At 39.9% G+C, this 26,559-nt stretch overlaps 1 protein-coding gene across 1 annotated transcript in view; it reads right to left on the reverse strand.

The window, feature by feature from the left end:
* Positions 1-26,559, reverse strand: part of LOC126474508 (ankyrin-1-like) — a 189,061-nt gene that overhangs the window by 15,932 nt on the left and 146,570 nt on the right. The window contains exon 6 of the mRNA XM_050101979.1: positions 6,911-7,009. Coding sequence (XP_049957936.1) covers positions 6,911-7,009 — 99 coding nt within the window. The remainder of the gene's footprint in view (positions 1-6,910; positions 7,010-26,559) is intronic.

Here is a 26,559-nt window from a genome sequence, read left to right on the forward strand (position 1 = left end):
CGGTTCCGTAAACTGACATGGAAATTCAAGGTAATCGAGTGCATTTTTCACTTAGACATTCAATTTCGAAGACAGTTCGTAGTTATCCTGGCAGCCTCGATCCTATACCTCTTCGGAGCACACATAGTGGTTACTTTGCAAATGCCAAGCATACCATACAAAACAGTAGTTGGAACAATTCGAGGTAAATATCAGTAACTTGGACAGTATTCTTCTTATCCTTTGGGGCACAAAGAAGAGGGGAGCATCAGAAAAGCAATGAACAGGCTAGTTACTATCCGTTGAGTAGATCGCAATGCGAATAATCTACAAAGGCAAAAAATTGTACACTGCCAACATCTATAGTTTTCGATTTCTTCCCTTCTGAATCCTCAAGTGAATGATTATTGTGTGGCATGGAAGTATTAGTTCACTGTGTTCCTTCTTGCTTCCATCCCCACTAACGTATTTCTGCCTTTCGTGGCAATCATGAAGTTCTGTTTGTAAGTAGTAGATTGCACATAGACAAAGTCGAGTTCGTAGTACAGAGTGATTGGTATCTTACTGTTCCGTGAGATTTGGTGGAACGTCAATTTCCAGTTTTTTTTTTATTTCACTGGAATAAACTTTCGTTGCAAACAATCAAAATAAGTGATTTATTCGTTTGTATTTTGGGAAATTGCAATCATGATGGAAAATCATATACCTCTACATTTAACAAGTCGTATGCTACGTAGGCGGAGACTAATATCACTAGCTTTACTATACTCTCGCTGTATTCACACACCACTGGCGTTAAAGGCCCTTTTCAGGTAGGAAAGATTTAGAAAGGATTGGTATTCTAGATTAAATGTAACGGTATGCCTTCAGTATAGATTGCCGGAAGGGTGACTTCAGAATGTATCAAGAGAGAACGCTGCAAATAAATCAAACGCGTTCGCCCCTCACTATTGGGATCCCGCATATGTAACTTAACGTAGCGTACATACACTAAAGAGCAAAAGAAATTGGTACACCTGTCTAATATCATGTACGGCTCTCGCGACTATGCCGCAGTGCTGCAACACGAAGTGGCATGGACTCGATTAAGGTCTGAAGTAGTACTAGAGAGAATTGACACCGTGAATCGTGCAGGGCTGCCCATAAATCCGTAAGACTACGAGGGGGTGCAGATCTCTTCTGCACAGCACGCTACAAAGCATCCCACATAAATGCAATAATGTTCCCGTCTGGGGAGTTTGGTGGCCGGCTGAAGTGTTTAAACTCCGAAGAGTTTTCCTGGAGCAACTCTGTAGCAATTCTGGACGCGTGTGGTGTCGCATTGTCCTGCTCGAATTGCCAAGGTCCATCCGAACGCACAATGGACATGAATGGATGACTGTGATCATACAGGATGCTTACCTATGTGTCACCTGTCGGGGTCGTATCTAGACGTATTAGGGGTCCCATATTACTCCAACTGCACACACCCCACACCATTACAGAGCCTCCATTAGCCTGAACAGTCCCCTGCTGACATACAAGTTCCATGGATTCATGAAATTGTCTTCATTCACGTAGAGGAGGATCCGCTCGATAGAAACTGAAACGAGACTCGTCGACCAGGCAACATTTTTCCAGTCATCAATAGTCCAATGTCGGTGTTGACTGGCCCAGGTGAGGCGTAAAGCTTTGAGTCGTGCAGTTGTCAAGCGTACACGAGTGGGCCTTGTGCTCCGAAAGCCCATATGGATGATGTTTCCCTGAATGGTTCGCACGCTGACTCTTGTCGGTGGCCCAACATTGAAATCTGCAGTAGTTTTCGGAATGGTTGCACTTCTGTCACGTTGAGTAATTCTCTTCAGTCGTCGTGTGTCACGTTCTTGCAAGATTTTCTTCCGGCCGCAGTGATGCCGTAAATTTGATGTTTTACCGGATTCCTGATAATCACGGTACACTCGTGAAATGGTCGCACGGGAAAATCCCAACTTCGTCGTTACCTCGGAGATGCTGTCTCCCATAGCTCATGCACTGACTATAACACCACGTTCAAACTCACATCTTGATAACCTTCCATTGTAGCAGCAGTAACCGATCTAACAATGCACCAGACAGTTGTCTTATACAGACGTTGCCGACCGAAGCACCATATTCTGTCTGTTTACTAATCTCTGTATTTGAATATGCATGCCTATACCAGTTTTTTTGGTGCCTCAGTGTATAGAACATAGGATACATATCTAACACAGCAGCTCGAACAAACGTCAAGACTTGCTCAACAAACTGCCCCAGCCTACACTGTTGCCAGTTTGTGCAGACATCTGGACTTATCGGTGTGCCTATGTTATTTGTCCTATGATCCCATTGGAGCGAAATTTGTGGCGGCCGGCAGCCGGTCTGGTTTTATGTCAATGTGTGTACATGATGTACAGACAGAACTAGTGATAAAAATTATGCTGTACATAGAAACGCAATTTATGTTTTAGTTGACAGCAATTTTTGAATATGACCTTATCGAACTGTCGCTTCCCTGAAGCTACTATCGGCCAGACAAAGTAAACGCCTTATAATCCACCACACTCTGTCCCTCCATCTTTGCTTTCCCACCATACGTTGTCTCAAAAACAAGGAATGTCTTGTAAAATGTGGCGCTTTTTATGTTACCTGTGACTGTTTTATGAAGAAAAGGGCGAATTTGTTATCTTCTATGACAACGTTAGAACTAACCGTATAGTGAGCAACAGAGGACCACAGTGAAAAGCGGCTTTTTAAGAACGTTTCTATAACATGAATGAAAACTGCATGGAGGTTCAAAATATTCGAGAAAAGTCTCTCTAATCCAGAGCTCAGACAGAGACCAAAGACGATTAACCTCGCAGAACTACGCGAAGTAGTTCGAAACATGACACAGCTATTGAAATGTTAGGACTACGTGAAGAACTGGTCATATCTCTACAGGCTACAAATTTTAAGGCAGAGGGAACGCAACGTTCTGCGGAAGTTCCATAGGGAGCACTTGCGAATCTTAGGACTGTGGAAGCACTTGATACTCTGTCGGAAAACTGAAGTATGGATGACCACAATATCCCACGTCCCAGAAAAATACCAGTCAGATTGAATGTACGGAACATAGGATTTTCCTGAAAAATCAAGAAAATCTAACGCAACTAAGCCATCTTCAAGAGATGTTTAATACGTTCTCCAAAACAAGCCATCGATCTACGCGTTTGCAAGACTTCCTTGCAGTACAGAGAGCAGATATTTAACCAGGAAAGGCCCGATGCACAGCTAGAAGTACTGGAAACCATTAAGACTGGTATATCTTCACGCAATGTTCCCTCTTCTTAATCACAGATAATTAACGAACATAGCACCGTTAAGTAACTGCTCCAGGACTTTATTCGACAGATCCAGTTTACAAAACTGTTGAGACTTCCGTGGCTATTTGTTGACCTATTGCCTGCTGGGTGTCGCCTCGTGATCTTCAGCCGCCCTTTGCTCAACGATTTTTCTGGCGTTTCGCCAGCACAAATGGCTGGCATTGACAGTGATTTACCGTCCCCCTACAATGGAGAAAAATCATTTAGGAAAAGTCGACCGAAGATCCCGACACGGAAGCAGATATGCATTACGTGAGATCCTGTATCGTCGCATCCTGTGACAAGTCTTTCAGCACTAAAAAATGCCTGACATCAACTGTGACATAGTCGAGACTCCCTCGTCTACTTCGCCTTCGTGACCAAAGACACACGGCTGGGTAAATTAAAGTTATAGGTATCGCGATAGAATTTGTATCCCGAATTGCGGAGTGGAAAATTCTATCGGAAACTGAATGTAATATTTTTGGAGCCAAGTAAATATATTTTGTTAAGTGAGTCATATTTTCTTATCTCATTAAGATGCCATGCACAGTTTTTGTAAATCATTAATAATAATAATAATAATAAGTGGTTAATTTACGGTTGACTGACATTGTACTAAATTTAATCTTAAGTCTTATTGGTAAGTGGTCTGATAGCAACCAGACGTAATGTCTTTCGAGCTATATGATTTCTTTTTCAAAATTAAAAGAAATAAATTGTGTCCAAGTGACTGGACATATATTAGGCCATACTCTATTACTTTTAATATTTATGGCTTGTTTATATATAGCACTGCCTGCCTAACGCACATTTCCTCACTATAGGCATACGTGTGCAGAATGACTATTTTTCTAAGAAATTTAAGTCTAATTCACAATACACGAAATCAGTGAATAGGTTTGCTTTCTCCACAAAAGTCTTTATATAGGTTTGGCTGCCGACCGTTAAAATAAAAAGCAGAGCGCCTCTAAAACCACTCTGTTCTTCCTTGCTGCCTGCCAGCGGTACGTCTTCCTCTCCTAGCTTAAACTATTGTACATACAGGGTATAAAAACCTGCGTGTACAAAAGATAAAAACTAACACAGTTTTACTTGTCAAACGAGTTACATGTGTACCTTTTTTCCTGTAGGATTCATGAAGGTTTCGACGCTGGTGATATTCAGAGGCGACGTTTGAACTGCCGCGCAATGAATATTGTTTTAAAAATGGTAATGAAAACATCGTCCTTTCACAATTGGCATCTACGTGCTAATGATTATCTAATACGCTCATAACAATGAGGTTTATCACGAACAGCAGCTGTAGGTTCAGCCAAACAGCAGCCAGCTCATATGAAGTCTCCAGTGTCTCGGACTCCAAACGCTTCATCTCCCCCCACAAAATTAAATTCATAAGACAGAGGTGGCTATGGTACTCGTCCACTTCTCCCAGTCCAACAATTCGGGAAAAAACATTGTCTTAATGTTCTCCAACATGAAGGGCAAAGTGCCGTGAGGCCCCCTCATGCAGGAACCATAATGGTTGCATGACTGCTAGTGGGACAAAGTTTTGTTAGTATGTCAGGGACAAAGACACGGTAATATCTTCCGTCGATGGTGTTAGCCTGAAGACGCTCTTTCCCAATACTAGCCCACGTATTTATGATAAATCTCTGTTGAAAGTGGAACACATTAGTTTCTTTAAGAGTTTCCAACCGCCAGACATATTGTGGCTGTTGAATACCGTTCTGTTGTGAAGGCAGCCTCGTCAGTAAACGAAGCACACGTTTTTGAGTCATGGAAGTTTACAATTTGGTGTGTTACATCGTCAGAGGTCTTCAATGTGTTAAAATTCATTAGCTGATAGGTCTTATATGTTCTGGAACTTCAGTGGGTGCATGCCTGTCTCGAGCAACCTTCTACATGTTGGCTTTTGAGATTTAGTTTTTTTGCTATGGCTACTGTGCTGGTGCTGGAGCTGTTCTCAATTCATTTTGAGACAACTTCCTCAGACTGATAGTTTGCGTGGTGCAAGCTCCACTAGTTTCCCATAGTGCTGGATCATGTTTCATGAAGAAGCCCGTCAAGTCTTTGCAGTGTGACATTATTCAGTAAATTGTCCTTGGTGCTCTATTGTTGCATCGTGTCTTCCCAGAAATCAGATGCATGTTAGAATAACTAGGTTAAAGTGTCATTGGCCTTGAATAACCGGTAAAAGTAGTAGGAACTCTAATGTAATTGTTTATCCAGGGATCTGGATAGTGTTAGCAGTAATGGAAACTTAACGTCGTTAGCAGTAAAGTATGACTATCTTAGAGAAAATCCAGTATCAGCATGTAGCATAGGAAGCAGCCAAAATAACTGTTAACGTTGACCAAAGGATATTCCAGTGCAAACCTATCAAAGACACGTGGCGGGAGAAAGGTGCTGCCGTGACAGTTGCATCAGAGAAGGAACGTTCTTTCTGTTATCGCCTCTAATAACTCTACGACATTGTATACACAGCTTTTTTACACCAGTTATGGAAACTTGTCCTCGAAACTTGGGAGTGTGAATACTGCGAGAGAAAAATAGCCATTCTTAAGAGTCAGTGTCCAGGAGGAACCTTCTCACTGGTTGGCTGTAGTGGTAATGATGCCGCAGCATCGATTTAACAACATCACGCTATTACGGTTTCAAAACCGTCTCAATTAACTGAGGCCATTGTCGGAACATTGCACTGTAAATTGCGTTCATCCAATCAACTCTATTAAGTTCAGCTTTGGATATGGAGATTTTCAGGAATGCAACCACCCGCCGTTGGGCAAGGTACATGTAATACAGATCTGAGGAGGAAGACAGTGAATTAAACTGATAATGTGAGCCTTAAAATCTCCTGGTATCAGCTACTTGGAATGAATTTGAGCCCTCATTAGCTCAACGAAGCGAAATCTTAGCGTGAACAAACATGGCCTCCTTATGCGGAAGAATAACTATCATTCACTTCCAGTCACTTACAGGGCTTGAGAGTCCACGTCATAACGAAATGCTGGAGTTCAACTTGTGAGTGGATTACTATGTGTGTGTGGACATGACGTTCTGGTCAATCTGAGGAATTCATTGCCATCATTTTCCCGTATAGATAATGGTAATTTACAGTTACTAAGTGATTCAGTTGCTACAAACATTCATGATCACTAAAGCTAGTTGTCCGAAGTCAACGAACCGAGCGAGGTGGCGCAGTGGTTAGACACTGGACTCGCATTCGGGACGACGACGGTTCCTCGAACTATTGGCTTATTTCTGACGGCCCCGTTACTCAGTTCTGTTTGTAAGGAAGTAGAGCAAGATTCACATTTGAAATAAACTCTGTTTCTTTTCTCTACTTCTTATTTGTACTCGAAAGAGAATTTGTATTTATAGCTGATAAAATATTGTAAGCACTGTGTATTTTTATCTTATTCACTTTGCTCTAATTACTTGCTCTCTCAGGAAAGACCATCCCTGAAATTTAACAGTGTTCGAATGTATGGAAAAGTGTGAGAGTAGTCCGTCCTGTGAGGGCGAGCAGATAGGAGAAGCCCTGTGAATTACCTATAGTTACTATTAACACTCTGTGTGATATCTGATACCTCATCATCAGAATAACGAGCTGCCACGTGTATTGGTTTCCAGCCGTTCAAGTCACGAACATTAACGTCTGCTCCTTGGTCTATAAGGTACTTCACCACCTGCAACAAAAAAACATAACATTATCGTGATGAAATGATGTGCCGATATGAGTCTAAGAAGACTGTTGTTAATATCTTCACGGTTTCACTCGTGGATCGTTGCACTTAGCGAAATGTCTAACACAGGAGAAATATTTTACAAAGACACATGGAATAAAGATACAGATACTACAGCAGCAAGGAACCACATTATGTAGAAAACCGGTAACAAATTCTTTATGAAACATACATAAACAATATCGATCGTCATCAAACGTGAGGATATTCCTATTATGTTTTGTCGTATATCATTAATACGTTCTTATAGTATATAATGTACTTATCAGTTTTCGGTCACGTATATTTAACGTTTTCGTGTACTTCATGTTCTATAAAGTCTTAAACGTTTCTGTCTGTCCACAAGCAAAGTAGTTTCGACCCATTTACGTGAAAGAATATGCTTAAAACGTCGAATTTTGTATGTATGATTTTTAAAGTAAGCTTGTGGTTTCTTAAATGTCCAGTCACGGACCATAGAAGTTTAGCAATCAGTGATCCATGACGGGATTTATAATAGAATAAATGTTTCGTAGCCAGCTGTGAGGCCTTATTGCGAATGTGTAGCAACTCGTGTAGTGTTTCTTTCAATATAATAACTGGAATACCGTGCCATTATAAATCCTTTGCTTTGAATGGTTTACACCAATGGATATTCATCCATAATTGCCGAAGGCTTATAAAGAGTATACTCCTTGATGTTAAACATTCAGCAAGTGGTACCCAACCTCAAATCATGGACAGCCGGTTTCCAATGGTAAGGATCGTTTACTAACAAGTTTTTTGGCATGGTCGTTTTCATCAGCAACTACAGAAATACTGTTTTTATAAATTGAAACGACTTTTTCTTACAGCAGTTCTATTTTTCCCTCAAATTAAAGCCAAAGTTTGATTGTAGTTGAGCTACTTTGATCGGAATGCCCGCTTTGCCTGTACTACCCTGCTTTCGTGTCCTTATTTCGTTCGCCGCTTGTAGCTTTGCGTACAAGTAGCACCTCGTCTACCGAACCATTTACTAATGGTATGCAGCAATAAAGAGTCAATTAAATTTATAAAACTAATATTAACAAGCAAGTTTGTAATGTGGATAAAATCAGTCTTTTTCAAATTTCTGTGAAAAAGTGGTGGTAACTTCACCCCCTTTTTGAAATTTAGTAATGTATTCTTGCCATCCGAAATAGGTCAATAATCAATCTTAATGTGCACTTGAGGGACAGTGCTACATTCTGATCACCTTCTAATGCTCTGTGCCACTATTGCAAAATATCACCAACATATACACCTGTTTTCCAATATACCTTTCCCTAAACTGGCCAATGAACACTTATGAATCGTCAAATTGGCATGACATTCTCGGATTTGCAAATGATTAACATTTAAGCGAAACTGGAACAAGTATTTAGGATCAGTGACATCTACATTCTGTAAAAGGGAAGGATTACGCAGAGAATTTCTCATTCAGAAATCGCTTATAAATGTCGCCTGCTTGTGAAAAGATTGTGTTATAGTTGGTGTAAGAAGGTCAGTTAGTACATGCCGGAATTTCACAGCGTCCTATCGAGACTCTGGTTTACTGTTCGGAGATGTTCCAGCCCGCAATGCCCGGGATCCCACAACAGTCATACAAAGATAATGTCGATAGTTTAGGTAGCGACATGCGCAATGCCATGCAGGATCTCAGCAGTACCTAGCGACAAGCACCACGGAGAAGAAGATCGAACTGTCACGTTACGCGCTGTGAGTCAGAAAATGCAGTTGTTCACACCAAGATAGACACATCCGCAGCGGCAGTGCGACGACTGTGGAGTTTCACAGACCGTCAGCATACTGACCATAATTGCCACTACTTCTGATGCAGAGAAATCCATGACGACACTGTTGCGCAACTACCTCTGGACGCAGAAATAGCCACCATTTAAGTTCCAACCCTCCTATTAATATATTGTGAAACTGCCTTGCAATTGTTAAGGCATATCATAAAAATTACATTTAGGCAAACAATTCATCTTTACAAAAAATACAATAGGAAATTTGGGGTTATATAAGAAGCTCGTCTCACTATAATTCGTTGTACAGCAAAAGCGCACAAATACATGAATACTGACTACCTTAGAGTAGATCTATGCAACAATATTGAGACAGATTATTCATCAAAATTTGATAATTTTTCTTAATGAATTTTACCTCAAATCCTATTTCTTCATAAATCACTAATACCCAACACTGAAAATTATTACACTGAATATTTAATACCAATAACTGCCCACTCATTTTTTTTGTCGACATTGTTCGTTGAGCGTGGTCTGGGTGGACGTTACAAGATATCCGTTCAAGTTGACCGTTTGTTCCTTTACTCAGTTTTTTTTATTACTGAGGGCGAGCAGCCCTCTGACCGAACACGCTGGGCTACCGTGCCGGCTATTCCGGCGCATCACGACTACTTCTGGCGTGCTACTCCTGAGCAGCTACTACCTACTACCACGCTACCTAACAACAGGTATTTGTTACATGTGGTGGCTGCCTCGCAGCATTCTTTCACACGTACATCTTTGTAATCGATATATCTGTTATGCTCCTCGATAATACATTAAAATTTACTATTATAATTACGTGTACCCATTTCACAACCCTACAGCCATTCTGACAAGAATTGGAGCGGGGTGTTGTGCCTTGTAGCCATGACAAACCTACAAATTCTTAATAAGCAACAGAAAAAGTGTTGTTGAAGTAGAATAGTATATAAAACGATTTTTCTATGTATACAGTAGTTTCTATCATATGAGTGATTATAAAATTGAGAGAGAGTGACTGACTGTGGTGCTCAGTTGCACCACAACTGCCAAAATATCGTCTAAAATTTACGAAATATTTTGTACAGACAAATTATACCTATAAGATAGAAAGTAGTGACATTATATCATGTGTTAGTATCGAAAATGTATGAAAATATTTACACTATTCATTGTAAGTAGTGCACATGTGTACTATTATTCTCGAAAAATATTTCACATTGGCAAATAGATTGATGTATGGCTCACAAACAACATATGGCTATGGTCCCATATAGAAATATCAGTTCAAAGCGTATCATAGCAAAGGATATAAGGTAAACAGAATGGAATAAGGAATAAATCGAGATAGAAGTCAGTCATGGTTTAAGATGAGTCTGATTTCATGCACTCTGCAGATTAAGTGTCCATAAACAGTGGCTGTACCACATCATCAGAATTGTAAGTATAATAACTCATTTCACTCGAGGTTCATTACACAAAGTCGATTGATGATGTGTGTCGTGATCTAGAACATCTGCAATCATGTCTGTGGTAAACAATACTACCTATTATAGCTCAACCATCTGACACACCAAAGTCTCGTAGGTCCAATTCTGGATGCAATGACAGGTATCACCGCAGATCATGGTTTATTGAAGAATATCGTCCATAGCATGTCATTGGTCTCGTCACACAACTTTACAGATGTGTGCAAGATTGATGATTCCATGACCTTGTGGATGGACAGCATTACAGTGGAATGATTAACTGGTATTTACAGAATTATATCGCATAGTATCTAATATCTTAATTATACATGTATACAGTGAATTTCTGAAGGAGACTCGATAACATGCTTGAAGTGGCAAATGTGGCTGTTATACATAGCAGATCATAATGATAACATGCATGAGTGATAAACAATATGTGTAAAGCTAAGGCCTACATTGCATAGCAAATCATAGCAATAAAGTACATGAAATAGTACACTAAGTGGCAGCTTATGGCAATAATAAAACATGACTATAAGGTGTGAAAGTTTTCATTGGTAAGTGGCAACATAGGGCCCATCATACATAGTAAACACTAAGATAAATGAGTGATAAATAATAAGTGGTGAGCTAAGGCCAACAATGCATAGTTGCTCTTCCATGGGTAAATATTTGAAGCCTAAATGATCAGGTATGTGGAAACGCCCATGTCAACTCGGATATAGATAATATTATTTTAAGGAAAACTGCACTATGTAACTGCAAAATATAAATTGTAAGCGTCCACAGTCATGCATCATTAGTCAAGACAAAATAATGGAGAAGAAAATTTGTGATCACATTGCTAAGCTGAAGTAGTGGTAAAATAACAGACATGCACAAAGGCCTATTAACCATAAGAATATTATACTAGTGCATTAACGTAAATCATACAAGGATGAGAATGAATACTGAAGATTGTTGTACCCCTAAAGTGCAGTTAGATATAAGGCTGTCAATGCGAAAGGCACATATTAGAAGCATAAAAAATATCACCATCTACAGGTCATCAGAAGAAAATCAATGTAAGAAGTGCATTATATCTAGTCACTTTCCTCAAAGTCAGTCCTAACCAGTGTCCACAACAAGTTAAACAAGTGAACCTTGAAATATTGTACATACATACACATTATAAAACATCATAAAAGAGTGTCATCATTATACAGGGTGAAGCGAAATTCGTGCACTCGGGACTCCTCACATGCCAGCGATAAAAAAGCGTCTATCACAAAATTTTGTCGGCGAGTACATCCGGCAGAAAATGGACGTTAAAGAGTGGCAATCTGGTAACACTGTAATCACATGTATTGTAACTACCTCTGTGTACAGTTGGTGCAGTGGATAGTGTTTTTGGTTAGCATGCAGGAAATATATGGTTCGATCCTGGGTTGATGCACATGTTTTTTATTTGGTAAATGTAGTCCAGGTGGTACGACATCTGGGATCTTAATCGTCAACAGTGATTGCAGAGGGTCCTCTAGAACACATTTGCACTTACATACTTCAATCGTAGACATGGAAGCTTGGTCAGCTTTTAAAGAAGCCCTTTCCACGGCGTGGGCGTGAATTTATTGGCACCACCTCATCTAGTAGATGTGAAACCTGTTTTCTCTTTACCCTTTTCCAATGGTCCCATAGGTTAGTACCAACTATTATTCTTGCATCATTCAGGTCCATTACATTTCGTTAAGGCCTTACGTTGCAAACAATGTCCAAACTCGGTTAATATTTGCTTGTGTTATCACCACAGTCCCACTAATTATGCCTTTCAACATTGATTCTGGTAAATGGGTGCTGTTTAGTACATATCTCAATGCATTATTATTGTTATTATTATTATATCGATGGGATTGTGGAAACGTAACGGCTATGACCGTTAGGGAAAGTGTAATTCGAAACGGAACAGTCCACAATTAGCGGTGTCGGGATGAATCATGTAGAACAATATCTGTCAGAGGGGTAATGCACGCTAGGCGGAACAGCGCGCAGGACTGATGGCGTGTTTATACTGTATGTGCTGTCCACCAGACAGAGACTAGTTGTGATCGGAGTAACGCGCCCATGACAGACTCCAATGTACATGCGTACATGTATCGGATTTTCACATTGTAAACCTCTAAACCAATGTGGCAGACGTATGGCATACACAAACGTTGAATATTTGGATATGCTTCTGGTCCTTGGTGCATCTGATAACTGGGCTTGTGTTGTCGCTTGTGAATATGCTGCTAGATATGTTCGTCGACGCCATCCAGATAAAGATGTCTTTCGTCGTCTAGAGCTGCGCCTTTAGAAGTCATGTTCTCCCCAAGTACCATCGTGTGACAGAGGTCGTCCTCGGACTCGCCGTACTCCAGCTACTGACGAAGCTATTCTGGAGTCTTACACCAAGAATCTCAGCGAAGTACGCGTAGCATAGAAAGGCAGCTGCGTGCACAGTCGTTAACATGTTGCACGTGAATGGACTGCACCCCTATCTTTATGCTATCACGCAACACCTGCATCCTGCAGATCGCCATCAGAGGATGCAATCTGTCAGTGGTTCCAACAACAACAGGAAGCAAACAATGGCTTCGTGGACACCATAATATGGTCGGATGAAGCGGCATTCACTCGTGAGGGTTCTTCAGTATGAACAATGCCTAGCACTGGTGTGAGGTTAACCTACACGTCATCTGTGACAGTGGATATCAATTTCAGTCTGGGACGGAATACTGGGCGACCGGTGTTATGGTGGTATAGCCCCAACACGTTGTCTGACTGGTTGACTGCACGAAGGTATCATGCATTCTTCTCAAATTGTCTGACGTGCTGGAAGATGTTCAACTACATGTTCGGCAGACGATATGGTTCCGACATGGTGGTGCACCTCCACAGTCTGGAATTAATGTGCGACAGTATTTGGATAGAACATTTCAAGGAAATGACTCGGACGTGGAGGTCCAATTGTATGGCCACCGCGTTCAGCTGACCTAAATCCCCGGGATTTCTTCCAGTGGGAACACCTGAAGGAGCATGTGTACTCTACTACACCTACGAATGTGGAAGAATTAGTAGCACGTGTTCGTACTGCTCTTTTTACTGTGTATGCAGCTTTGCTCTGAAGGGTCCAGAGCTGTATGATCCGGCAGGTTGTGCAATGTTTGGACATTCAAGGAGGTCACTTTTAGCATCTGTTCTGAGGACAACATATTCTGTTGTGAAGGTCATGTAGTCATTAATTAGGGCATTATTATAGTCACTGGTGGCTAATGTGTGACATCTGAGCAATCATATTACATGTATCCAGAATGAGATTTTCACTCTGCAGCGGAGTGTGCGCTGATATGAAACTTCCTGGCAGATTAAAACTGTGTGCCCGACCGAGACTCGAACTCGGGACCTCTCCTGCGAGGAGAGCTTCTGTAAAGTTTGGAAGGTAGGAGACGAGGTACTGGCAGAAGTAGAGCTGTGAGTACCGGGCGTGAGTCGTGCTTCGGTAGCTCAGTTGGTAGAGCACTTGCCCGCGAAAGGCAAAGGTCCCGAGTTCGAGTCTCGGTCGGGCACACAGTTTTAATCTGCCACGAAGTTTCATATTACATGTAGTATAAATGACAATAGATGTTGTGATTTTCTGCTGTGCTATCATCTTTAGAATCTCAAAATTTACATTGCTTTTGTAGTTATTCTATCCTATGACAGGTCACTTGTTTGGAGTGTCTACTTCTTATTTGTCTAACCACGTATTTGTTATGTTTAGCGTTAGAAAATGTTGTAAATTTAGAATACATGTGACATTAGAAACGTTCTATATTTCAGTATGAAATGCAGAATGAAATTAGCAAATAAAAAAATGTCCCCCAACAGAGGATCGAACCATCGACTTCCTGCACGCTAACCCAAAACTCTAAACCACTGCACCAACTGTACAGCACAACGAAGATGTGCTAACAGAGGTAGTTACCATACATGTGGTTACAGCGTTGCCAGATTGCTAGTCTTTAACTTCCTTCTTCTGCCGAATGTGCTCGCCAGACGAAATTTTGTGACAGACATTTTTTTATCGCTGGCGTGTGAGGAGTCGCGCTGCAAAGCCCGAGTGCACGAATTTCACTTCACCCTTTGTAAATCTCATAGAGAAGTAATCATTCATTTCAAAAATTTTTATAGTATCAGCATGTAGCATGATATTAACATCATTTGATAAATATCCTCATAGCAAAACATAATGATCATCATCAACACCCTTAAATCTGATTATAGTGTTTTCAACGCTGATTTCGGGAAAAATAGTGACAAAATTCCGTCACGTACAGTTATTTCACAAACTGCTTCTCTAGTTTGAGCTTTTTCAATATTTCAGCACTCTAGTGAGTTTGAATTTTGGTTTTAGGATCTCCATAAACTGTTATTTAGCCTTTGTTAAACTAGATATACGTAAAATAAAGAGTAATTAGGAGAAACCAGCAGTATTTCCATGTCAGTGACTGTCTAGCACGCTGCCCCTTCCCCCGCCATCACTAAGCAGTGAGCTTCTGCTATTGACCTTCAGTTCACAGTACCTCTTCACTGTGTGCTGTTCACGTGTTGTTGTTACTAGGGCTTTAAAGTAGTGACTGTTTTCTTGTGTTGTGAAGTTGTTTTATGGGCAATGGCTACCAGAGGATGTATAAACTCGCCAGATTGCTTCTGCTACATTTGTGGTAACTATACCGTTGAAAAGCAACAAAGAAACATTTCCGATTTTGTTGAAAAAGTATATTTCGCCTATTTTGGTATAAAGTTTGGCGATCAAGATAAGCCTTGGGGCCCACATAAAGTTTGTTCACTATGTGATGAAGAACTGAGGCAATTATTTCAACGTAAAAAGTAGTCCTTACGTTTTGGAGTACCAATGATTTCCAGGGAGCCCGAAAACCATAGTGATGACTGCTATTTTTGTTCCTCCACCGTAAAAAGTTTCAATTTGAAAATCAAAAAGGTTATTTCTTACCCTAACATTCAGCTATTTTCCCTGTTCCTCACGGGCCTCAAGTACCAATACGATCTCCTCCAGATTCTTTGGATGATGTACTTGATCACGACCCATTGGCTCACCAAGGTGACAGTGAAGAAGACAGAAATTGCTACGATCCTGGCACAACCGATCCCATTCCATTCTCACAATCTGAACTGAACGATTTTGTTAGAGACCTAGGCCTTTCTGAACAATCGGCAGAGGTTTCAGGGTCTAGATTGTAGATAAACATATGTTGGCTCTGGGTACATCCTTTTCTTGGTATCGATCGAGGGAAAAGCAGTTTGTATCATTCTTCTCTCAAGAAGGTGACCTGGTGTGTACAGTGATGTTCCTGGACTTATAGCACATTTCAAAACAGAATATGCTCCTGATGCGTGGAGACTTTTTATTGATTCTTCAAAAAGAAGCCTTAAAGGAGTACTTCCACACAATGGCAATAAGTATGCTTCTATACCAGTTGGACACTCCGTTCACTTAATAGAATGTTACGAAAACCTTGAACTGGTTTTAAGCTATCTCTGCTATTCAGAACACTATGTGGTGACTTAAAAGTGATTTCAATGTTGCTTGGATAACGAAGTGGCTATACAAAGTTCCCTTGCTTTCTCTGTGAATGGGACAGTAGAGACAGAACGCAACGCTACATAAAAAAATCTTGGCCCTAGAGGAAAACCTTACAGGTAGCGGTTACAAATTGTGACAGGAAAAGCCTCGTGGATCCCAAAAAGTTGTTAATTCCACCATGTCACAGTAAGTTGGGGCTGATGAAACAATTTGTTAAGGCATTGCCAAAAGAAGGGGAGTGTTTCAGATATCTTTGTGGACGGTTTCCTGGTTTATCTGAGGCAAAGCTAAAGGAAGGAATTTTGTCAGACCAGACATTAGAAAACTAATGACAAATCCCAACTTTGTGGACAAAATGTAAACAAGGAAAAGGCAGCATAGACAAATTTTAAATTAGTTGTTACTGGTTCCTAGGAAACAAAAGAAGTCCAGACTACAAGACAATCGCCGCAGACATGCTCGACATCTTTAAGAAGCTGGGCTGTAACGTGACAGTTAAAGTTCATTTTCTCCACTCACATCTTGACTATCTCCCTGCAAACCTTGGTGATGCCAGTAAAGAGTAGGGCTAAAGGTTCCACCGAGACATCAAAGAAATGGAAAGAAGATATCAAGGAAAACGGAACATCAACATGGTAGCGGACTACTGCTGGATGATAAAAAGAGATGATCCTCAACGAGTCCACAGCCGGAAAAACAATAAAAGAAACTTCGACAGAAAGCGAATGCCAGATTATAAGGACTTATGAGATTAACGAGAAATGGAAGTGTACTGGAAATGTAGTTTAGAACAGGATTTATAAATAACATTTCGTAACGTTGGAGAAAATTTGATAAATTGGTTAAATTTTGTTATTATACCCAAAAATACTACCTATTTTGTGAGAAAATCTGATAGAAAAAAATTGATCTCATTTTTGAAATCAGCGCGGAAAAGTACATAAAAGTCAGTAAAAGGCAGTTATCACATTTCAAAAAACTTTCAAAAAATATATTCTTGCAGATCTGTGAACTCTTAACGTAAGTATTTCATGACAAATTGCTTATTTCCTGTGGGCTGCTGAAAGTACTGGTTAGTAAGCAAAGGAAAAGGTGTGTAATGAGTAGTGTTTTATCTTTGTATTTTTTTGTGGAAGTGCCTGGAGAAACTACATTAGTTCGGGAAAGGAATTATTTGTGCACCATTTTGTTTGCTTTATATTCCTGCGTTTCTGTCTTATTGACATATTTTCATTGGCAGTGCTATCCATACGCGAATTTAGCTCTTATTAATGGTATAATGTCTCAGTTGGTATAATTGAGAGTTGGCAATACTCTCTTAGGATTTAAAGGTTGGCTACAGCGCGCATATACAAGATCTGGAATCTAAAATATTGTTATCGCGCTTCGCAGCACACGGATTAACTAATAGCAATTTGGAGGCCAGTGTAGGAGCCCGCCTACTGTGGTGCGCACGTGTGTTGGCGAGGGATCGCCGCCGAGCTGCCATACTGCCGTGTCCGCCAGCAGCGACACAGGATTTGGTATTGAGTTGATACTTTTTATAATTTGCAACGCGCTTATTAATTTAAAGAAAAGGATTTGTGTATGTGCGTTGCAGCAGACGGTAATTTTGATAATGATTGGAGTTGAATTCTTACGGAGAAACCACTGTTAGATTAAGTATTAATTTTTGTCACTGATTTCTTTTGTAATTGTCAGGGAATTGTTTCACTATGTATTCAATAAAGAAGTATTTCAGTCTGTGTCAAGAGTTTGATTAATTTGTAATATTGCTTTAATGTCACTGGAGGCAGATTTACAAACAGAGCGATTGTTCAAAGAGCTTCTATCGTTTTGCTAATTGAATGAGAAAGAATCGCTTTCAGTATATAGTTTTTTGTTTGGGTTACCATTTATCGAGTTTAGATTTGACCAAACCCTTTCTCTTGAATTATATGTAGTTGTAGTAAGCAGCACCCCCCCCCCCCTTCCCATGAACCATGGACCTTGCCGTTGGTGGGGAGGCTTGCGTGCCTCAGCGATACAGATAGCCGTACCGTAGTTGCAACCACAACGGAGGGGTATCTGTTGAGAGGCCAGACAAACGCGTGGTTCCTGAAGATGGACAACAGCCTTTTCAGTAGTTGCAGGGGCAACAGTCTGGATGATCGACTGATCTGGCCTTGTAACATTAACCAAAACGGCCTTGCTGTGCTGGTACTGTGAACGGCTGAAAGCAAGGGGAAACTACAGCCGTAATTTTTCCCGAGGGCATGCAGCTTTATTGCATGATTAAATGATGATGGCGTCCTCTTGGGTAAAATATTCCGGAGGTAAAATAGTCCCCCATTCGTATCTCCTGGCGGGAACTACTCAAGAAGACGTCGTTATCAGGAGAAAGAAAACTGGCGTTCTACGGATCGGAGCGTGGAATGTCAGATCCCTTAATCGGGCAGGTAGCTTAGGAAATTTAAAAAAGGGAAATGGATAGGTTAAAGTTAGATATAGTGGGAATTAGTGAAGTTCGGTGGCAGGAGGAACAAAACTTTTGGTCAGGTGATTACAGGGTTACAAATACAAAATCAAATAGGAGCAATGCAGGAGTAGGTTTAATAATGAATAAAAAAATAGGAGTGCGGGTTAGCTACTACAAACAGCATAGTGAACGCATTATTGTGGCCAAGATAGACACAAAGCCCAAGCCTACTACAGTAGTACACGTTTATATGCCAACTAGCTCTGCAGATGATGAAGAAATTGATGAAATGTATTACGAGATAAAAGAAATTATTCAGGTAGTGAAAGGAGACGAAAATTTAATAGTCATGGGTGACTGGAATTCGTCAGTAGGAAAAGGGAGAGAAGGAAACGTAGTAGGTGAATATGGATTGGGGAGAAGAAATGAAAGAGGAAGCCGCCTTGTAGAATGTTGCACAGAGCATAACTTAATCATAGCTAACACTTGGTTGAAGAATCATAAAAGAAGGTTGTATACCTGGAAGAATCCTGGAGATACTAAAAGGTATCAGATAGATTATATAATGGTAAGACAGAGATTTAGGAACCAGGTTTTAAATTGTAAGACATTTCCAGGGGCAGATGTGGATTCTGACCACAATCTATTGGTTATGAACTGCAGAAACTGCAAAAAGGTGGGAATTTAAGGAGATGGGACCTCGATAAACTGAAAGAACCAGAGGTTGTAGAGAGTTTCCGGGAGAGTATAAGGGAACAATTGACAGGAATGGGGGAAAGAAATACAGTAGAAAAAGAATGGGTAGCTCTGAGGGATGAAGTAGTGAAGGCAGCAGACGATCAAGTAGGTAAAAAGACGAGGGCTAATAGAAATCCTTGGGTAACAGAAGAAATATTGAATTTAATTGATGAAAGGAGAAAATATAAAAATGCAGTAAATGAATCAGGCAAAAAGGAATACAAACGTCTCAAAAATGAGATCGACAGGAAGTGCAAAATGGCTAAGCAGGGATGGCTAGAGGACAAATGTAAGGATGTAGAGGCTTGTCTCACTAGGGGTAAGATAGATACTGCCTACAACAAAATTAAGGAGACCGTTGGAGAGAAGAGAACCACTTGTATGAATATCAAGAGCTCAGATGGCAACCCAGTTCTAAGCAAAGAAGGGAAGGCAGAAAGGTGGAAGGAGTATATAGAGGGTTTATACAAGGGCGATGTACTTGAGGACAATATTATGGAAATGGAAGAGGATGTAGATGAAGACGAAATGGGAGATATAATGCTGCGTGAAGAGTTTGATGGCCTTGGGAGAGCCAGTCATGACAAAACTGCACCATCTGGTGAGCAAGATGTATGAGACAGGTCAAATACCCTCAGACTTCAAGAAGAATATAATAATTCCAATCCCAAAGAAAGCAGGTGTTGACGGATGTGAAAATTACCGAACTATCAGTTTAATAAGACACAGCTGCAAAATCCTAACGCGAATTCTTTACAGACGAATGGAAAAACTGGTAGAGGCGGACCTCGGGGAAGATCAGTTTGGATTCCGTAGAAATGTAGGAACACGTGAGGCAATACTAACCATACGACTTATCTTAGAAGAAAGATTAAGAAAAGGCAAACCTACGTTTCTAGCATTTGTAGACTTAGAGAAAGCTTTTGACAATGTTGACGGGAATACTCTCTTTCAAATTCTGAAGGTGGCAGGGGTAAAATACAGGGAGCGAAAGGCTATTTACAATTTGTACAGGAACCAGATGGCAGTTATAAGAGTCGAGGGGCATGAAAGGGAAGCAGTGGTTGGGAAAGGAGTGAGACAGGGTTGTAGCCTCTCCCCGATGTTATTCAATCTGTATATTGAGCACGCAGTAAAGGAAACAAAAGAAAAATTCGGAGTAGGTATTAAAATTCATGGAGAAGAAGTAAGAACTTTGAGATTCGCCGACGACATTGTAATTCTGTCAGAGACAGCAAAGGACTAGGAAGAGCAGTTGTACGGAATGGACAGTGTCTTGAAAGGAGGATATAAGATGAACATCGACAAAAGCAAAACGAGGATAATGGAATGTAGTCGAATTAAGTATGGCGATGCTGAGGGAATTAGATTAGGAAATGAGACACTTAAAGTAGCAAAGGAGTTTTGCTATTTAGGGAGTAAAATAACTGATGATGGTCGAAGTAGAGAGGATACAAAATGTAGACTGGCAATGGCAAGGAAATCGTTTCTGAAGAAGAGGAAGTTGTTAACATCGAGTATAGATTTAAGTGTCAGGAAGTCGTTTCTGAAAGTATTTGTATGGAGTGTAGCCATGTATGGAAGCGAAACATGGACGATAACTAGTTTGGACAGGAAGAGAATAGAAGCTTTCGAAATGTGGTGCTACAGAAGAATGCTGAAGATAAGGCGGGTAGACCACGTAACTAATGAGGAGGTATTGAATAGGATTGGGGAGAAGAGAAGTCTGTGGCACAACTTGACTGGAAGAAGGGATCGGTTAGTAGGACATGTTTTGAGGCATCAAGGGATCACAAATTTAGCATTGGAGGGCAGCGTGGAGGGTAAAAATCGTAGAGGGAGACCAAGAGATGAATACACTAAGCAGATTCAGAAGGATGTAGGTTGCAGTAGGTACTGGGAGATGAAGAAGCTTGCACAGGATAGAGTAGCATGGAGAGTTGCATCAAACCAGTCTCAGGACTGAAGACCACAACAACAACACAGTAAGCAGCCGCAGCAACAGCAGTAGTGGCCATACAGAATGTGCTTTGCACTTAGCATGAATAATAGGTTTTTTATGTATTTGTTAAATAATGGAATGCAGCAGATCAAGCAGTGGCAGCAGAAAGACCAAGTAAGTTATTTGTTGCGCACAGGACCAATAACAAAAAATAAAGTTTTGGCGATCTCTGTAATAGTAAAGTTAACAAGTGTACAAGCACGAGTTTTTCAATAGAAAGCACGAGATAAGAAGATAGAGCTCGCAACTTTCTCCTCTCGACCCTGCCAGGATACGTTTTTTTTTTGGATGAGTCGTAGTTAGATATGCTTCGTCTTTCTACTGCCAACTGCAGGCTTACGCAACAGTAATCATTAGTGGAGGCACAGTATTTTGATCACTTGCGCACTGCTTTGTATTATCACAAAATTTTATTTCAGCAGTTTTGTCGTTGAATTTATTGGTGCATTGTGTAATAATTAATTTAACAGTGGTATTTTTAGGATAGCGGTGTATTTAGTGACGTTTTCGTTCGTATTGCGACAATGAGGACGCGATCACGAAATAAAATGGAAAATAATGCAGATGCTACTGCAAACGCGAATGTAGATACGGTTGCGAACATGAATGTAGGAGCGGTTTCAAATGCAGTTTCCGAAATTTCGGATCAGAGAGTAGAAAATTCTTTTGAGAATATTGAGATCCGGGAATTTTCGAACAATATTGCGTAGAATCAGAATGTAGGTGATCATTTGCCAACAATGTTTGATGAACTACTATGTGCTACACGCTACTTAGGAGATGACAATACAGTAACGCAAACAGAACGCATTATGAGAAATTCCAGGGTTGCTTCCGCCTCAAAAGTGCAGAGTAATTTTGTTTTCCCCACTTTTGGTGGAAATTCAGATCTCGTTGCCACTCCGGTAGAGCGGAGTAATTTTGCCTTTCCTTCTGTTAGTGGAATTGCAGGTACTGCTTCTGCTTTAACAGAGAACAGTAACGTTGTACTCCCTGTCCCTAGTAATGATGTTTTACAATTATTACTGAGTAAACGCACTGAATTTAATAACAGACAAAAGAGTAAACTCACTGAATTTAAGAGTAAACTCACTGAATTTTAAGACAATAATGCAAAGAATTTCAAATCGCTTCAGAACGAAATTAATGATAATCTGACATTGTTTCAGGGTACTTGATCACATACAAAATGTTGATATTGTTGAAGTGAAATGACAGACGTCACAACAAGAACTGCAAGTAGAGGAATTAGCGAAAAATGTTGAGTCATTGCAATTACAGACCACCAATAAAGTTTCAAAGATAGAAACTCAATTAACGATAGTAGCTAAACAGGTAGATGAATTATCCATGAAAGTGAGGGAACTGAGTAGCTGGTTAGTTACGAGGTCAGATGACACTCAGCCGGTACCGATCGCGGATACTGAAGAATTTCAGTCTCTGCAACGTTTTAAACAAGGGCAGATGACAATCAGCAAAACAAACGTGACGTAAAAAACATAAAGGAACAGCTTGCCAGCATCGAAGAAAAGACCGAACGCAGCAATGACATGGGTAGATCCGATAATTACCAAAATGGTAACAACAATGAGCGCGTTAATTATGGAAATGCCGACCACTTTTCTCGTGGATATGACACGTTTGCGGGACGTAATGAAGGGAACGTGAGTCATGCTGTATAAGAAAACTCATCCGCTAAGAAAATGGACGAGTTTGACTATAAGCATTTTCTCAAAGTTAGGAAATTTAAAATTTTTCTGAATGCTAGTCATGAAATCCACCGTCGTTAGGGGTTACAACAATATGTCTATTCTTTACCACCAACATGGCCTATTGGCCACAAACTGGAATTCATTTGTAGTTATTTTGAAGGAGAGCCTGCAACAAGAATGCGCTCCATAGTACGTGAATGTCACACATATGGTGATTTTTATCACGCATTCTTATCTGCTTACTGGTCAGAGACTACACAAGATCGTGTAAAACATTACATCATTATAATGCAAAGTTATGAGCAGTCGAAATTTTCAACTCCAGTGCAATATTTTTAAAACATGATGCCCATGAACAGATATTTAACGAATCCATACAGTCAGTCGGAATTAATTTGTATCTGTTTGACAAAGCTGCCGATCCGATTACGCCACATAATTTTGGCAGGTAGGTGCAAAGATGACTTCGAGGTATTCCAAGCTCTTTTGCAAGAATTAGAACAATTAGTAGTCTTCTCTGCACAGCACATTGAAGACACCATGAAGTGGTAAGTAAAGCATTACAGAACATCAAGAAAGCTGCAGACAGAAGAAAGAAGCTGCATAGTCCACGAGTCAACGTCAAGAATTTACAAGTGGGTCAAAATGTATTGGTTAGATCACATCGACTATCTCATAAGAGAAAGTATTTGAGTAGGAAGTTTTTCTTGGTGCATGAAGGACCCTTCGGTATACGACGCATTGCACACGCAAACGCTGTGGAACTTGAGACAATACGAACACATAAATCGCGAGGTCTTCATCACTTATCACACATTAAAATTTTCACGGAATAAGGCCCTAGGGGGTTTACTGATCTTTAGTAAATATATTTTTGGCGAGAATAGGTGCCCCAGCCGTTACAGTATATCCTTCCGATTTTAATTTTCAGTACTGTTTCATAATCTTTGACTAACCTGTTTATCTATTAATCTTTTACTATCAATCTATCCTGTATGAAAGAACAAGAATGAAAGATTATGAATGATTTGTATTGTTTGAGAGAATGAGAACTCTGCAAAGGGATATTTCTGACGAGAGGAGTATACCAGCTGTTGACATCTTACGACTGTTCACTGAAACAATGAAATTTTCGTAACTTATTGGAAGGAAAATGCAAGAAATAACTATGTACGTTTTTTAGGAAGAAATAACATGAAATAACAGAAACTGTTGACTTAATCTTCAGGTAAAATATTGTGTATAAGCGGCTCTGATTTGAGAAGGTATATTTGATGGGCAATAGTATAATAAGGATACCTTCGAACTGACACTTGTTCTGATTTATGAGGTAGTTTGAAGAGTGATGATTTGTGTGGATTTTTCGTGTTTATTAGTTTGCCAGGTAAGGCGTATTAGGATTTATGGACCACTCATGAATAGTGTGACACAATGAGGAAGCACTTTGCAGACATTTATAGAACAAGAGAAGGTAAGAAAGATACACTTCTAAATGAAGAAACCCGCAACGGTATTCCATGAAGGAAGATATAGCTTATACACATTTGCGTAAAATGTAAGTCACAGTAATGTTAAGGTAGAGTACACATTTACTTAAAATCTAAGTCACAGTAAACTTAAGACATAGCTATGAGTCACGAAAGGAGTTCTGATACAAATACACAGCAATGTGTTAAATTATGTGATGAATGAGTGCCGAGAATATTTTTTGCTCTGTGAAATTGTGGAATGGTAAGAATGATGGTGTTGTTTCCCTTCTTATTGTAGTTAAGGATGACTTTATTGCATTTCTTACACAAAACATGATCGCAACGGAAGTTTTCTTCATTGCAGAAACGAAAGCACTTAACGTGACGTAATTTTGTAAGCGTATCTGCCGTATTTTATGAACGTGTAAATAGGAGTGTAAAATAAGTCAATTTAATATTAATCTTGTGTTTTTTGTATTTCATGATTGTCATTTAGTGATGCAGTGCCGATTCCAGCACGAGGTCAATTGCAAGGTGATGATTTTTCTCTTGTCATGTCATAAATTTATTTCTTGTCACCTTGATGAATAAAGCATTTCTTTCAGTTTCTACTGGACAGATGGAGGGGTTTTGTGTGTTGTATTTTGTAAATAATCTATTTTTTATTATGTACATTGTAGGTTGTTTCTTTTTCATGGTTTTTGTGACCGTCCAAGGTATGGCCACACAGATTCAGACAGACTAGGGAGGACTCCAAACAGAGACAATGGGGACTCCATATAAAAAACGATTGAGACATTGTACCACAGACACTGACGTTTGACATCAGAAATATTGACAGTTATTACAGACTGATAATTATAAATTTGGTATAACTTAGTAATTAGAGTGCAAAAAATTCTGATGTGAAGTCACATAATTATTCAGTAACTTTTGTATGTATTCATGAATTGATATGGCAAGCCGTTGGCTAGATATTATCTAAATGAATCTGTAACTTTTATTATATATAATAGCATCACTATGGAATTCCTTTTCTATTTGTAGGATTATTTAAATATTTTATAACGAAAATGTACATAATTATTGTTATAAATACTGTAACATTCTTTTTCAGCATCACTAGTAATGTAAAAATAGTAGGTAGTTAGAGTTCGACGGCACAGGATTTATGCCTTGAAATTAAAACTATATTTTTTTGTGTGGTGCCACATTTGTAATGATTCGTGGTCACAATCAAAACTTTGCCACTGTTATTGGCCAAACTAATCGTAAGAAAATTAACTTCCCACCGTGTGGTGAACCTCATATTAAGACTGAATTGAAAAATACATGCCACAAATCTGTGATTGCTGTGGCGGGAAATTTAAAGAAAATTGACTTTGCCACCGTTTGGTGAGCCTCACATTATTCATGACTTGAGATATATGCCACAAATCTGTAATTGCTGTGGCAATAGAGTTAAAGAAAACATTTAAATGAGCTCAGAGCTCACATGCCTGTTTATATGATATAATACAGGGGTGATTCAAAAAGAATACCACAACTTTAAAAATGTGTATTTAATGCCTCTGTTTACATCATTACAAAGAGTATTCAAAAAGGTTACTTTTCACTCAAAAACAAGTTCAGAGATGTTCAATATGGCCCCCTCCAGACACTCGAGCAATATCAACCTGATACTCCAACTCGTTCCACACTCTCTGTAGCATATCGGGCGTAACAGTTTGGATAGCTGCTGTTAATTCTCGTTTCAAATCATCAATGGTGGCTGGGAGAGGTGGCCGAAACACCATATCCTTAACATACCCCCATAAGAAAAAATCGCAGGGGGTAAGATCAGGGCTTCTTGGAGGCCAGTGATGAAGTGCTCTGTCACGGGCTGCCTGGCGGCCGATCCATCGCCTCAGGTAGTTGTCGTTCAGGTAGTTACGGACAGATAAGTGCCAATGTGGTGGCGCTCCATCTTGCTGAAATATGAATTGTTGTGCTTCTTGTTCGAGCTGAGGGAACAGCCAATTCTCTATCATCTCCAGATATGTAGTCCAGTTACAGTAGCAAATTCGAAGAAAAAGGGACCAAAAACTTTATTGGCTGAAATGGCACAGAAAACGTTCACCTTAGGCGAGTCACGTTCATACTGAGTTGTTTCCCGCGGATTCTCAGTGCCCCATATACAGACACTGTGACGGTTGACTTTCCCGTTAGTGTGGAAAGTTGCTTCATCACTAAACACAATCTTTGAAACGAAAGATTCATCTGTTTCCATTT

This window comes from Schistocerca serialis, chromosome 4 (genome assembly GCF_023864345.2).
Source record: "Schistocerca serialis cubense isolate TAMUIC-IGC-003099 chromosome 4, iqSchSeri2.2, whole genome shotgun sequence".
Lineage (NCBI taxonomy): Eukaryota > Metazoa > Arthropoda > Insecta > Orthoptera > Acrididae > Schistocerca > Schistocerca serialis.